We start from the raw sequence: 17,162 nt of genomic DNA on the forward strand, positions 1-17,162 counted from the left end.
AATCGTTGGTCACTGGCTATCATGGGACTGCATCTCCTCACGATGCTCCACTGCCTTTTGGGTCAGACCTTTAGGTCCAAGGCTCCGGGTGTGGCCCCGTAAGAAAACCACCTGCTCCTGTCTGGGCACGCAGGCGGTATCACAGCCCTCACACAAATCGAATGATTTATGTGGCGCATATCTATTTGGTACCTCCTTGTACCAATGTTTGTGTTTAAATAAATAAAGCTTCAAACTGACTGTGCACTTATCTCTGAGGAGTCTAAAAAATATAAACGACTTATGGAGTTAACAAACTAAGGTTGAGGCAGTAACTAACCGATGGAATTAAAAATTCGAAACTTCAGACCCCATCTCAGTAGATCATCCTGGATTTCTGACCGCAAAGTGTTGACTATGATTATATATGAACGCCCTTAAGAGGAATACTAAACGAGAACCAAATACTTATTCAGTGCTTTTGAGTTGTCAATACTTATTCAACTGATAAAAATTACCCTTAAATGTTTTTCCACTTTTTTCATTTGATACATTCAGTATACAATCATAGATTTATTGTCTGAACCTAGTAAACAAATTATTATGGAAATTGACTCAAACATTATGCTCAAGGTTAACCCGTATGAAAGTGAAAAATGTGTGGCTTTTGAAGGTATTAAAAGGGTCATTTTATCTGTTTAACTTGAAATATGATTAGTTTATATTTACCAAAAGTGCTGGTTGCTAAAGAATTTACCGTGACACAAAAAAACTCTGTACTAGAGAAATCATTGTACACGTGTGATTATGCTAAAACTGAATGCAACATCAGTTTAAATCCCACTGTCTAACTTCAACTTGGACAGACTAGTATCACTACTCTATACCTAAAAATGCCTTGAATCTAAAGAGATTTACCTCAGACTTTTCACCTAATAGATTGCTAACCAATAATTGATCTCAACATTTTTGAGGATGACTTAACAAACATATGATAAATTCACTTGGTATTGTTTTGCTTGAATCTTCCCATTGAGGTTTAAGACTGCAATTTATCAGTCTGTTATTGGCATATGTGCATACTGTGCGTCTGCCTCGATATTGCCTTATTTCACAAGCTAAGATGGATAGTGGCTAGCAGTCGAATCCAGGACGCGCATTTCGTCCTTTTTGGGACTTATCAGCTGGATATACAAACGATAATTTATCTAACATATGTAATGTACCATTTGGAGGAAAGTATAAAGATAAGAGAAAATACCACTTACATTTTATCTGATTGAATGGATTTTGAGTTAATCGGAGTCTATTCTTTTTCTGTCCGCTTTCCATCATAAATCAAACGGTTTGCTTAATGATAAATTGGGCATTGAAGATAAAACTTGTCACTCGGTGGATTAATCTATCTGAATGGAGCTGTACAATGTTTATCACTGAATGTCCCTGTCACAATCTGAACTGGTTCTGATTATTAGAAGCAACATTGTAAGTGTTCGGCGATATTTTATTGAGATTACTAATTAGATCATTTGATGGTATATTTATTCACCTTCAAACTGATTAGCGTTGTGTACACACACATAGGTTACTAATGCTTCCGCTCGAATACGAGCCCAGTAATAGAGTAGAAAACGTGACTTGTGAATTAAGATGGTCATAGGAAAACAGGCCACATTTCCTGAAACTATATATTTATAGCCCGATAACACTGCCTAAATGCGACAAACATCGTTTAGCTAACAATGTATAAAGTACACAAAAAATATACACTCATTCTACTGACCACTGGTTTTTTTGTTTATTCTTACACTATGATGTTCACACGGCCAATAACTAATACAAAACTGTAAAAAACTCACGTTTACCCTAAAGTTAAATGACTACCTGTATTCAAGTGACCTCCAAACCTACAGACTAAGTATTTGGTGTAAAGTAGTTTGACAAGCTATTCATGGAAATAATAGATCCTCGAAAACCCGATGTAATGACTTAAGTTCAACTACAATACAACTTGCTAACCAGCTACATAAAGAAGTGCTAGTAAACTACCTTGATTTTGAGATTTCGAAAGTAATTTTATGAAAACATCTTGATATATGTGTTATACTGCGTATTCTTCACTATAATCCACAATGTAAATTGGCCACATCAACTGACAATTCTATATTGTACAAAAAATATAATATTGGATGGAGTAACTAATAATAATAAGAAACTCGAAGAACATGCTTGAAATCCGTCAGTTTGATCTGTACAACTACATGTGTGACAGAAAGTTCACGGAATGAACCGTCTAATATTGTGAGATTTCAGGAATGAAAGGAAACTAGAACCATAAATCATCATACGAAACAAAACACGAGAGAACGGGTGTACTAAGCCCAAGGAATGACGGATTGGTCGAAATGACCTCAAACCAAAAAAGTTGACGTGATTAAATATGTTGCCAATTATTAACATCTGTATTCGAACAGTGGAATAATGACACCTTCGAAAGTGACCCAACCTAAACCTAACTACCTGTCATTTAACACTTTGCGTACAAAAAGAGAAAACAAACATAATGCCTGGAATTATGTACTTTATATGAAGTTAGCACCTTACATAACAAACAAAGTATGCTGATCAGTTATCGTATTTATTTTAAGGATAGAAATGTAGTAAACTAAAGAAGTTCAAAAACCTCTTTATGAAAAATATCCGGTATATGGGCACGTGAGCCTATATGAATATATAAACGCAAGATTTGTTCAAAAATCTTTACAATATGCATATTTATATAACGGGGTACTGCAATTTCACAGATAACCAAAGCTTTGTATAGAACTTTGCAACAGTAAATTAAAACAGACAATAAGAAGTGATTTGATGACAGATGTTTTATCGAATAAACTAGAAGCAAAAAACTGTATTTAAGGTAAGAGTGAAAGTCCAGAAATGTGGTTCATTAATATTAATAGTTTTATGGAAATCCAAGGGACTGAAAAATGTTTACAAGCAGAGTAAAGACACTAACAAATACGTACAAAGCAAAAAATAAAATCAACACTTTCAGCACTCAAATAATAGGAGGCAGATTGTGCTAATGAACTGAGACAGTAGTACTACAACTACTATCATCGATAAGATTAATAAAGAACATTTGCCTAAAATCGGCATTAGGAATACCAGGTTGTTAAAAGCAGATCCAGCTAAAATTCTTCCGGTTCTTCAGCGTCGGGAGCAGTGAAACCATCCTGTTAATAACAAGCACAAAATATATGAGTAAAAAACGCATTTATTACATTTTTAAAAATTTTCACTATGCTATACACACATAAATATAGAAACAAAGTTAATATAAGAGCGTCATGTTGACATTTTACAAAAGAGCATACAGTACATCAACCTATAGTTAGTGAAACAATCCATGTCTGGATGGATGGTATACAGTATCCAGATAGAGATAGCTAAATGAAACAAATAAATAATTTTGCTTGTTACCTGAGCCAAAAATCAGTATAAACGATAACATCGAATTTTTTTAACTTTTTCGAGTAACGTAATACGAAAATATCAGAAAATAGAGTGGAATTTATGATATTTCGTGTAGTAACTAAAGCCAATTTTAAGGAAGTAAAACTGGAAAAAAGTGATCCCCGACATTATAGTTTATTAGATGGAAATATTTATTTAAAATCAAATGACTGGATAATCGACTTACTTCGGTTGCGTAAAGGATTTCAAAGATACTCTTAGTCAAGTCTACTTTTCTATTTTCTTGACAAATTATTTCAATGCTGCGTAGCTTGTTGAAGTAGAAATCCCTTTCACGAAGTAGACCCTCAATAGTAGTCTTGTTTTGTTCAGCCTGTAAAAACAAGAGACGATGAAAGTCTTATTCATTGAAATAAGTTTGACTGTACGGCAATAGTAATTTTGTGTGCATGATTATTTTCTGCACTTCCAGTCAGTCAGTCAGTAACAACGTAGAACTTCGTACGTACGTACATCAGTTCAAGTTGCCACACCACATTAGCACAGAGATGCAGTTGTCGATTCAAATCCCATAGTGGTAGAGGTAATAAGAGTATAAGCAGTAATCGGGAAGATTAGGGTTTGGAGATGTTATTTAAAGAGTATAATCCAGTGAAATAAATTTGGAAAGAGGAAAAAAAGGGACATGAAGAATTCAGAAGATTAGAATTTGGGAGAACACAGAGAGTGGATGCACCTGCGCCATTGCAAACGATTTTGAGCCATGTCATCCAAGGTCTCTAACCATCGGTTGCTATCATCTCGCGGTCCCCAACCAGGTAGTCTACACCTACCAACATGACTCAGTCCACTTGTCAGTGACTTCATGGACTTGTGCCATGTTTTGGTTTGGCCGCCCCTAGCTTTCTCCCAACCTACTCCTATACCACTGAACATAGCACGTCGAGGCATTCGGTCGTTGGGCATACGTAACACGTGTCTCAGCCATCTCAACTGATGAAGTTTCACTACTTCATTGATTGATTTGCCATCCTTACCTAGTACCTGTTTCCTAACGACTGCGTTACGTACTCGATGGTCCCAGGATATGCGAGCAATGTTTCGAAGACACCTATGATCAAATACTAGTAGCCTACGGATATCCTCTACTCTTACCGGCCATTTTTCACTGCCATAAAGTAGAACGGAACGGACTGCTGCACAGTAAACTCGTCCTCTAGTTGATAGACGGATATCTCGCCTACTCCATAAATGACGCAAGTTGGCAAAAGCTAGTCGAGCCTTCTGTATCCGTGCTGAGATTTCGTCACACACCAGACCACAAGGGCTGATGAGACTTCCAAGATAAGTGAAGCGGTCGACACACTTAACTACTTCACTCCCTATCATTAGTTCGGGTGTCGATGTAACCTAATCCTGAAGCAACATTTTGCATTTCGAGGGAGAGAATCGCATCCCGAACATGCTTGTATTGTTTCTTAGAGTGGTCAGAAGACTCTGCATTTTGTCAGCGTCTTCACCAAATAAAACTATGTCATCTGCATATTCTAAGTCAACAAGTGAACCTCCCGGTAGAAGTTCAACCCCTGGAAATTTAGATGAGGAGAGTGTTATCTCTAAAAGTACGTCGACCACAAAGTTGAACAAGAATGGGGAGAGTGGACAGCCCTGACGAACACCACTTGAGGTAATCAATTCTGATGACAGTTAGCCATAAGCTCTCACTCGACCAGTTGTGTTCGAGTAGAGAGCCTTTATAAGGTTAATGTACTTCTTTGGTACTCCTTTCAGTGACAAACACTGCCATAGAACCTCACGATCAACAGAGTCGAATGCCGCCTTAAGGTCGAGAAATACTACCATTGTGGGGCGTCTGAATGTGTGTCTGTGTTCTAGAACCTGACGTAGTGTGAATATCTGGTCTATAAAACCACGTCCAGGTCGAAAACCAGCCTGATTTTCTCTAGTTTGCTCTTCACGAGCTTTAGTTAGGCGTCGAAGTATTATTGAAGCTAATATTTTAGACACTATATTAGTCAAACTGATTCCTCTGTGATTGTCACAAGAGGACTTTTGTCCTTTCTTATAGACTGGCACAATCAGTGATTGAGACCAGTCAGATGGGATTACGTCCAGTTCCCAAATTCTACCTAAGACCTCGGTTAATCTCATTGCTAATACTGGACCGCCATCCTTAAAAATCTCAGGAGTAAACTTGTCAGGGCCTGCTGCTCTCCCTCGTTTCAGATTTCCTATGGCTTTTTCAACTTCGTAAAGGGACGGAGGACCTACATTAACTTGCCATTCAGGTTGACTAGAGATCGTGGGAAACCGAAGTGTGGCTGAAGGCCAGTTGAACTGATCCCTAAAGTGTTCTGCCCATCGATTCAATCTCCTGGATTGAGAATGAATAATATGTCCATCTTTCTCTGAGATTGTTTCGCTAACGGTCGGGTTCCTAATTCCGGTTTCCTTAACAAGTCTGAACAATTGTCTGCTATTACCTATTGCCGCTGCCTTTTCCATCTCTCTTGCTTTCGCTACCCACCACTGTTCGCGATCATTGCGTAGACTTCTTGTCAGCTTGCGCTTAAGCTGACTCCGCTCTTCACTATGTTCAGAGCTAGGCGGAATGAGTTTCCGAGCATCTATCAGTGAGATAGATGCTGCTGAGATCCAGTGTTGCTCCCTAACCTTCTGGTTTACCTTACTAGCAGATATCACTGCTGTTTCCACAGCTTTTCGGATATGATTCCATGCTGCATCGGGGTGGGCATCACATACATGGCTGCCTAACTGTTTTCCTAGTTGTTCCTGAAATATACTCTTAGCTTGACTATCATTAAGTAGGCCCCTAAGAGGTTTCCTTGCAGCGTCTTTCCTACGTCCAGTAAGACGCAAGCAAATACGCGCTCGCACTAGAGCATGATCTGAATCTAGGCATGTGCTCCAGAATGAGCGACAGTCTTCTATCGAGCCCCTCCATCGGTGGCTGATAGCGATGTGATCTATTTGGGTCCAACGTTGGGACGAATTAGGGGGTCTCCATGTTAAAAGATGTTTTTCCTTATGTTTAAAGTTAGTACTTGCACTTACAAATAACTAGTTCCGCTTATTAACTGAAAACGCCAAAGACGAGCATGTTCATAAATTGTCGATAAAACGCGTAGTGTAATAATTAACAGAAACGAAATAAAACAGAAATTAAAACAATGATAAGATCGCTGTAATAGAGTATAGCTTAGATCTTTAAATTTATGCCCAACTTTCCGCATCTTTTTATAAACTTTTGGTCAGTATGACTAATTACGTTTTAACTAATGTAGTGATTATGAAACAAAGTGATATTTCTATGGGCACGTTGATTTTAAAATCTTTATCAGCCTGAATGTATTAATATACATACCATAAATCACAAAACGCTGAAATAATGTGGAATAAACTGCTTGGTTAGCAAAAGTAATTGGCCACCAAATATTTCCCTATAGTAAATTGAATTATTATTAAAATCAGAATCACTTCCTGATGAAGCTCTTTCTTCTTGTGTTAAGATAGTAGACATAACGTAACCAGCAACAAATTAAAAAATGTAACAGATTTTCAAGTATTTTGTCCCCGAATGTCCTGGTACGGTCGAATGTGAAGAGTCATCTCTTCCTCTCGAAATGCTCTCACATGACCACGCGTATACAGCCACCGCCAGGGTAGTCCTACTCACTTCTTCCTCGTGACTTGCGTGTTGTTCACGAAATTGAGAGGATGAAAAGCAAATGTTCGGCGCTTCAACCGGGTTGGTGGATAAGGGTTCACAAAAGGGAAATGGAAAACCCTGATTCAAAACGAATGGTGCACATGGGCTCCAGTATCCTGAGGGACGGAATGGCGTATGAGCCAATTGTTGATCACCAGCTACCATGAGACTGCATCTCCTAACGTTGCTCCACTGCCTTGTGGATTAGACCTTTAGGTCGATGGCTCGGGGAATGTCCCTATAAGAAAATCACCTGCTTCGGTTTGGGCGTCCGGGAAGTATTCCGGCCCCCGCACAAATAGAACGACGAAATGTGGAGCATATATATTTGGTGCCTCCTTGTGCCAACGTTTATACGTTTAAATAAATAAACTGCAAGTGTCTTAGTACATATTATTCATTTGAAAGTAAGACGTAACGTATTGTCTAGAAAAAATTTGATCCGAACCTTAAGTATTTAATTATTGTCATTTATTTTTCGATTATATTTAATATCCTAAACGGGGTGTTAATCTTCATAACTGGTTGACGAAAAGAGTACGGAAAGATATAATTTTCGTATTTTACTCACAACTGAGAGGTTATGGTAACAAAAAGGTTGATAGTGAATTCGGAAGAAACTACATTGCCCTTCTGAAAACCGATCCTAAAACTGTAACCTGCTGAACAGTATTCAAATGAAAGTTTCGCAATAATCAACTCTAAATCATGACAATAGCGTAGACTACCACTAGTGAGAAAAATATAGAAATGAATATTAAATGAAAATCATGTCATAAATGTTCTTACCGAACCTGATTAACTTAATGTATATGACAGTGGATGGATATCGTAATCTAAAAAATTTAATAATTCAACAAGTGTACATCACAAACCACGGTTGTGTGTATAAATGATTGACAAAACGTTACCAAACAACCTAACATAAGTAACGGTTAATATAACATTGAACCACTTTGTAATTCAAGAAAAGTTTTTAATTTATTTGGTCGTTGTAAATCAATGTTTTTGATGGTGAGAATACAGTTGTTTGGTCTAAGTAACCGAAGCTAAATCACGGGGTTATTTGATCCCATTAAAACTAAGTATATAAGCCCGAGTCGAGACCACAACCTATGAATTCCGATTATGAGTAAAATATAAAGGCACGGTTTATGCTTATACTATATTGAGATTTACTGAACATCTTAAGACATATGTCTGCTTCAAACTAAAATCTCAACAAAATTTCCACACGCTTAAGAGTAATGTACGAAATACAAGTAAAATCACCAGTCTAAGAAACACCAATGACACAAAACAGAAAAGGGATTGATGGAAAATAAGCAACCCGAAAATGTGCTACGCTACATAACAGTATATAAAAGTAAAATTAACAAGGAACAAAATAAGCGACCATAAACATTCAGACGCTCCACAATCGTAGTATTTCTCGACATTAAGGCGGCATTTGGCTACGTTGATCGTGAGGTTCAGTGGCAGCGTTTGTCAGTGAAAGGAGTACCAAAGAAATACATTACCTTGTAAAGGTTCTCTACTCAAACACAGCTGGTCGAATGAGAGCTCGTGGCAAACTGTCATCAGAATTGATTACCTCAAGTGGTGTTCGTCGATGCTGTCCACTCTATCCACTCTCGTTTAACTTTGTCGTTGACGAGCTTTCAGAGATGACACTTTCCACATCTAGAATTGAACTTCTACCGGGAGATTCACTTGTTGACTTAGAATATGCCAATGATATAGTTCTATTTGGTGAAGACGCTGACAAAATGCAGTCTTCTGACCACTCTAAGAAACAATGCTAGTATGTTTGCATGCTATTTTCCCCCTCGAAATGCAAAATGTTGCTTCAGGATTAGGTTACATCGACACCCGAACTAATGATAGGGAGTGAAGTAGTTGAGCGTGTCGACCACTTCACTTATCTTGGAAGTCTCATCAGCCCTTGTGGTCTGGTGTGTGACGAAATCTCAGCACGGATACAGAAGGCTCGACTAGCTTTTGCCAACTTGCGTCATTTATGGAGTAGGCGAGATATCCGTCTATCAACTAGAGGACGAGTTTACTGTGCAGCAGTCCGTTCCGTTCTACTTTATGGCAGTGAAAAATGGCCGGTAAGAGTAGAGGATATTCGTAGGCTACTAGTATTTGATCATAGGTGTCTTCGAAACATTGCTCGCATATCCTGGGACCATCGAGTACGTAACGCAGTCGTTAGGAAACAGGTACTAGGTAAGGATGGCAAATCAATCAATGAAGTAGTGAAACTTCATCAGTTGAGATGGCTGAGACACGTGTTACGTATGCGCAACCACCGACTGCCCCGAAGTGCGATGTTTTATGGTGCAGGAGTAGGTTGGGAGAAAGCTAGGGGTGGCCAGTCCACAACATGGCACAAATCCATGAAGTTACTGACAACTGGACTGAGCCATGTTGGTAGGTGTAGACTACCTGGTTGGGAATCGCGAGACGATAGCAACCGATGGTTAGAGACCTTGGATGACATGGCTCAAATTCGTTTGCAATGGCGCAGGTGCATCCACTCTTTGTGTTCTCTCAGATTTTAATCATCTAAATTCTCCATGTCCTTTTTTTATCTTTCCAAATTTATTTCACTGTATTATACGCTTGAATAACATCTTCAAACCCTAATGTTTCCGACAACTGCTTATACTCTTACCGCCTCTACCGCTACGGGATTTGAATGGACGTACGTACGTACGTACATCAGTTCGAGTACAAAATTCTGCGTTGTTACTGACTGACTGACAACTTCAAAACAATTTATACGAGCGAATAGTAATTGTTTCATAACTTCATTTAACTACCTTAAAGCTTTTCCAAAACTACTATTACCCAGGTAATACTATGAATAAAGATCACTGTCGAGAATTTAGTGGATGTAGGCTATTATTATTTAAACATAAATATCAATGCAAAGGGAATGTAGGTTAACAACTTGATCAAATGATTCATACCTATAATTTAAATTTTAGTGTCTGACAAGAACATTTCACATTAGTGGTTCCAAAAAATCCAATGCTCCAGAAGTGATCAACAATCGAATATCTTGTTTTTCCACATTGTCTTATATCCCCATATCGGTAAACGTTTGTGTAGTATCGTCTACACACTTCCTTGACGCCGTGCTACTAGTGACGTAGACAAGATATCTATCTGTCGATCACTGCTCTATTTAACTATATAACTGTAGGAAATGCTCTTTGAAGCTATAGAACAAATGTAATCCTGTAGTATTTGATCATAAATCTTTTTGAAACATTGTTAGTGCATGATGGAAAAACAGAATGAGTAACGCATATGTGAAACATAGAGCACCAGGTATAGATGGCTGATGAGAAACGATGCATATTTGCGTCAGGTCTTATTTTGATTATGATTGAATGGCTAGTACAGAAAATAATTCTCATCTGTCACTTATATCTACACTAGGAATAAGCCTGTCGCCAGGTTATTCACTGATACGACTTAAGTAAGGAGTCTATTACCTTAATTCTTGCGGCTTTTAATACTAAACCAGGTGTGATTACAGACAAGTTCTAGACTATGCATAAACATTTGAGTTGTAAAATTATTCATGATAAAGTCATGTTATGATAAGATCACATCAATAGACCCAGAGGATACAACGTTATCAAAATCCTCTTTTTGGAATGTAAATTTTAACCACCATCTCAAAAGTTATGAACCAGACTGCACTCCTTCGGAAATGAGTTTTCCAAAGTACACCACGTTCCAGAAAACGTATATTTAACAAAAGTTTCGGATAAAAATAAAACAATGAAAAATATTCTTCAAACGACTGTTTCATTAGATGCATTAACATTTTTAAAAATGTTACATTAGGAAAATTACATTCGTGTTTGATATATGGGTAAAACGTTATCTTTATGATGATAAGTTCAGCGAATTACATAATTCAAACAAAAATACAAAAACTGACCTCTAATGTAAGCTGATCGAATTGCTGTTTCAAAATGGCCACTTCTGCATTATCGCCAGCGGAATAATGATTATTATTAGTAGGAGTTCCTGAAACACCGGACTGACTGGTGCGCAAAGTTGTAACTACTGGATGTTTTAAAAGGAAAATATGTAAGAAAATCGACATATATTTGTTTAAAAGGTTATTAAAGATTATATATTAGAATTACTCAAAATACAACAAACAGTGAGTGCTTCTCATGGTGCAGTTTAAAGACTTAATTCATAGAAAGTGATACGAATAAAAATGAAAATCTGAGACATTTACAGTGTGGAACTAAGTAGACGGTGTCCAAAATTACAGATGAATTAGTGTTCAACTTTGCTCAAATATACATGTATCTAAGTTGCTACACCTCGCAACAACAAGAGAAGATTACATCAATCAGAATGGAGATACATCAGGAAAGGCAAAATCAGCCGGTCATACTCAACGTAGACAAATATAGAAGTGGAGAAACACAAAAGTTGTATAACAATTGGGGGAAAATAAAAAGCGAACAAACTTGGAATAGTATTCTATTTGAACCATGTTATTTCAGGATCTGCAAACATGAGAATTGGATTGCTATCATGCTTAACATATCACACAATGATTCCAAACAATTGTGAAAACTAAGGGGAGGTCGGATAAAATAGTACCAATGAGTAGAAAACTGGAAGAACGAATAAAATTGGGGAATTGAAAATATGGAGCAACACTAAACCTATAGTTTCGAAAAAAAGATGAAGAATGTGTCTGGATTATTGTGATTGACTTTCAGCCATATCAGCCAAGTTGTCACTCATGGACTGGCTATCTCAAAGATTTGAATCATGAAGCTTGTAGCTCCGAACACGGATCAGACCAATAAACAATAATTTCATGGATTGATACTTAACTTTTTCCAACATTCTTGAGAAAAAAGGCAAATTGTTTGATGGTGTTTTAAATCCTCAACGAGTGAAGAAGCTGGAACACCCATCATGTATCCCCGACCGCCACCTACGTCGACACGTAATGTTAGCTGGCATAGGAGTAGGTTGGGAAAAAGCAAGAAACGACTGCGCCATAAAGTGGCGTCAACCTATGAAGTAATTGACTGTTGGATTGATGTGTATTGGAAGGTGCAAATTACTCCGTTAGTGTACCCGCGATTGTCATAACCAATGGTTGGCGATGTTGGATGGGATAGCCCAAAGCCTGTTACAAGAACGCAAATACATTCACTCTTTGTATACTCATAGATCCTAAGTCTCAAAATTACTTCCAAAAATTCATTTACGCTCTTAGAATCATAGTTTTTCTCGAATGATTTTTAATGTCTGTTATAACATGCGCAAACTGATACCGGCCACTGGGAACAGTGAGTCGCAAGATGCAAAACAAGTAAACGAATGAATGAAGGTTTATTATACAAGAAAAAATAAACCGCGATGATACCAGATTACGCCAATTGCTATGATTTATTTACACTGACCAATAGTCAGGTTTGTATAGATTAAACTGAGTAGTCCTAGAGACACTAATCAACAATTTTATGAAAACATTTATGTCATAAGATTAAACGTCTATAATCAATAGATAGAACTAATTTACTAAGTTATATAATTACGGTCAAAATGTGACATGCCATAGACAATAAGAAAATATGAGTTTTGTAGGTCGCACTCAATCCAAGTCCTCAGTCATTACATTACTATCACCAATACTATTACTCCTACTACCTTGGTTTTCATCTTGCTTTGCTAACATAGTGCGGTAACTTGGGACAATGCACACTTGTGTCAGGTTCTATGTTACTAATGATTGACTGAGCCTACGTTTATAATAACCACTATTGCACGTCGGTGAATAAATACGCGTAACAAAAATTCCTAGCACCTCAACCAACGAAACATGTTCGTATTTCACACCTTATTTAGTGGCTTTAGCAATCAGTCTACAAATATTTTTCCAGGTCTAAACATTAATCATTTGGAGTTGGGTAACTAAGTAGGATCCAAAAATTATAAGTATACTAAACACGACCTTTTTATTTATTTATTTAAACACATAAACATTGGTACAAGGAGGCACTAAATAGATATGCGCCACATAAGTCATTCGATTTGTGTGAGGGCTGTGATACTGCCCGGGTGCCCAGACCGAAGCAGGACACGACCTTTTACAGTTACTGGAACATCGTAACGCTGCTAAGAATTGATCAAAACAATTTATTTTACCTTTACTTATGTTATAAAACCGCTTATCTCAACTATTATTCACATTTGGAAAGTTACACAAGTGCTTATATACAGAGTTTTTGATTGTTTACAGTAGGTGGTTCACATCTAAGAATGAATGTATATTCAAATTCACACAAATGTATTTTGAACAGTGAAGTGTAAGCATTATACATTTCGCAAACCAACTAGGTAGAATTTCTCTATATTTTGAGGTATGGTATAGCAAAACAATTCTTACTTAATTAGCTATGAAGTATTTTTTTTTAGATAACAATACACCTCTTACACACTACTGTTTTCCGATACTAATTTTTTTCTACTACTACTGATGCTCGCCTTGATGTGTTGTGGTAACTTGAACCAAATTACATGTAATGAGCATGATGATAATAATGACACTACCCGGATCCATCACTAAAATCGCATCGACAAGTGTTAAGGAAGAATAGTAAAAACTGAAAACCCTAACCAATTCTAATAAGTTTAAATGAATACGATGTGACTATAATTCACATAAGGTGTTCTGATAAAGTAGTCAAAGTTATTAGGATTTTGGAACCGCTTTTGTCCATACAACTTTGCAGTATCTTGGACTGTTGTGGTGTTAATAACGTTAAAAGCTGCTATGTTGCAAAACGTATGATGTTCGAGTATCTCGACAGATAACATATGACCGATCTGAAAATGGTCTGAATGAAATCTGATGTTTCTAGATATCTCTGTATCCTTCGTGATCTGCGCTAGGACTAGTACAACTATTAATTCTGTATACATTAGTAAGGACATAGCCGGAAATCAGTTATGAAAAACTGTTTCAGAGTGACGGAAAATCCCATTTGTGCCATACATAGAAAACCCAGTTGATTTTCTGGCTCGTCACCCGTTTCTGATAAGTAAATCGAGACGATTTTAATAAAGACAATTTCAGGGTTGTTAAGATACCAAACATACTAATAGCTAGTTCAGTGATTGATACAAGTGGGATAAATAAGACATGGGGAAAATACGCAACAAAATAAGATGTCGGACGTTAGCGATTAAGAAATCAGCAGGAGACAGAGGGAAGAATGGTTTAAATAGTGAAGATGGAGTGATGAGAGTGAAAAACTAGAAGTAAAGAATAGAATATTTAGGGTTCGGGAAAAATGACAAAGTTTACGTACATCTGTTGTTGAGACATTTTGGGTCTTCCCGTCTATACAGCATGTACACTCGGTCGGTCGGTAACAACGTAGAATCTCGTACGTACGTACGTAGAGGCGGTAAGAGTATAAGCAGTTGTCGGAAACATTAGGGTTTGAAGATGTTATTCAAGCGTATAATACAGTGAAATAAATTTGGAAAGATAAAAAAAGGACATGGAGAATTTAGATGATTAAAATCTGAGAGAACACAAAGAGTGGATGCACCTGCGCCATTGCAAACGAATTTGAGCCATGTCATCCAAGGTCTCTAACCATCGGTTGCTATCGTCTCGCGATTCCCAACCAGGTAGTCTACACCTACCAACATGGCTCAGTCCAGTTGTCAGTAACTTCATGGATTTGTGCCATGTTGTGGACTGGCCACCCCTAGCTTTCTCCCAACCTACTCCTGCACCATAAAACATCGCACTTCGGGGCAGTCGGTGGTTGCGCATACGTAACACGTGTCTCAGCCATCTCAACTGATGAAGTTTCACTACTTCATTGATTGATTTGCCATCCTTACCTAGTACCTGTTTCCTAACGACTGCGTTACGTACTCGATGGTCCCAGGATATGCGAGCAATGTTTCGAAGACACCTATGATCAAATACTAGTAGCCTACGAATATCCTCTACTCTTACCGGCCATTTTTCACTGCCATAAAGTAGGACGGAACGGACTGCTGCACAGTAAACTCGTCCTCTAATTGGTAGAACAGTATATACACTAAGAACATGTTACGGTTTCATATGACCATGTCTAACTTTTATCAAACCTGATTTTATGGACGCAAGGACGAAATTTAGCGACTATTGGCCGAGTATATGTAAGGAAGTGAGGAAAGGTCATCAACCACATTAACTGCTCCACCATTACTACGTATCGCTTTACGGCTAACTAATCTTTATTCGACCATGATGGAGCAATATTTTGGGAACACAAGTGATAAAACACTTAAAACTAACACACATTTACTTTTGTTTGCAAACTAATTAGTTGTTTAACAACTGTAATTAGTCTACATTTCAGGTGCCATTAGAAAGGGAAACAAACAGGAGTTTCGTATGCTGGTCAGAAATCTTATAGTCTTTCGTGATAAGATTTTAAAATAACCTTTTGAGATTCAGTAAAATGTAACCAACAAAAAAACTTTCCAACGCAAACAAAACTAAGTTACGGTAAAGCGAGACAACTGATGTAACACATTCAGCTACATTCCCAAACCAGGTGGGTCACATGACCTAATCAAGGATATATATCTAGGTGTTTTCGAAAAGCATATTTTGTGTTCGATTTTCACAGATCTAAAATGTAACGTTATGCGACTTATAAATAATATATTTCAAATGTATAACGACTTAAATCCACTGTATTTTTCCAAAACATGTCGTATTTTTTATCAAGATCACTCACATGACATACAAGTGCCGAGATATTCGGAAATCTAGGCGTCTGTGGGAAGTAATATTATTTACTCGCTTGGTTGGATCGTGGAAAATTACGTGTTAATATGGGCTCAGACATAAACACGCGTGACAAAAGTGATACAGATTAACAACTTACCCTGCTTCTGACCTACAGGTTTAGCATTTGATGAAATGCTGTTGCGCGGCTGATCGAGTTGGGACTTGTTTGGAGTTTTCCCGCTGCCGATAATTTTCTCACCTCCCCTAGCTGTTAAAGCATCATAAAGATGACCATCATAGTTTACGTCGAAAAACCGTTTAAACCATTGGAGAAACTCAAAATTATCTTGGAACTTTCCTTTTACTAACTTCTCGATTGGAACCTCCTAAGACAAAATAATTAGAAGGGTTATACTCTACTTTATCTACGCCATGTTTCTTAAAAAGAGCTTGCAATACTTTGAAGTTATTAATGTACTCATGCTCCAGCTTTGTGTTAAATTTGACTTTCTTAAACAATAATGTTCCTGTAGAAGTAGTTTAGATTTCTGTAGTAAATACCTGGAAAGAGCATATCCACCAGTTGACAATAAGCTGCTCCGCTACACAACTCCTCCACTTTACCGTAGCTGCTGTTCAGACAGTGATTAACCCATTGGATTATTTCATTTCTGCTTAAATTATCAGTCATTTGACTGGTGCTGTGAACATTGACTGCTTGCGGGATGCCCGCCATGACCTGCGGAAATCTTACGACCTCAAGAATCCGGTTTAGAAAGACCGCTTGGACTACCCAGTAATACCCTAAATAGTAACACAAACAAGAGTAGGCTAGTAATCGAAGTGCTCACCATAATAACTTTCAAATAAAGATTGTAAGCAAAAGACTAGATTCAAGCTGTTCAGGCTAAAAATTTGAGCATTACTCCACAAACAGCTGTTTGACAGGACTAAGTTTGAATTTTCTAAGGTTTGTGATATGTCCATGCGTCCTGGTCAAAGCATACATTAAACTGAACCATTTCTTCGCTCAGTGATTAATTCCTGGATGCTGAATGATTTTCTGAATACCTCCAAGGTCAGGAATGATAAACACAGATTAATTAATTTCACTCCGTGAATCGGCACATAAGTTAGCGTGACCATACT

The 17,162-nt window shown here is 37.5% G+C and overlaps 1 protein-coding gene across 2 annotated transcripts; it reads right to left on the minus strand.

The window, feature by feature from the left end:
* Positions 1-1,213: 1,213 nt before the first annotated feature.
* On the minus strand, positions 1,214-17,097 carry MAPRE2_1 (Microtubule-associated protein RP/EB member 2; the record flags this gene model as incomplete). Of its 2 annotated transcripts, XM_051211964.1 has the most annotated exons (7): positions 16,865-17,097; positions 16,575-16,817; positions 16,434-16,540; positions 16,171-16,399; positions 11,172-11,299; positions 3,683-3,829; positions 1,214-3,215 (listed from the first exon to the last, which is right to left on the minus strand). In XM_051211964.1, exons 1-7 carry the CDS (start codon positions 16,998-17,000, stop codon positions 3,171-3,173), a joined length of 1,035 nt encoding a protein of 344 aa, XP_051072091.1. In that variant the 5' UTR covers positions 17,001-17,097. The 2 variants fall into 2 exon arrangements, with proteins under 2 accessions (XP_051072091.1, XP_035589783.1); XM_035731817.2 differs by lacking the exon at positions 1,214-3,215 and having other exon boundaries at positions 3,587-3,829.
* Positions 17,098-17,162: the final 65 nt, after the last annotated feature.

The sequence above is a fragment of the Schistosoma haematobium genome, chromosome ZW, assembly GCF_000699445.3.
Source record: "Schistosoma haematobium chromosome ZW, whole genome shotgun sequence".
NCBI lineage: Eukaryota > Metazoa > Platyhelminthes > Trematoda > Strigeidida > Schistosomatidae > Schistosoma > Schistosoma haematobium.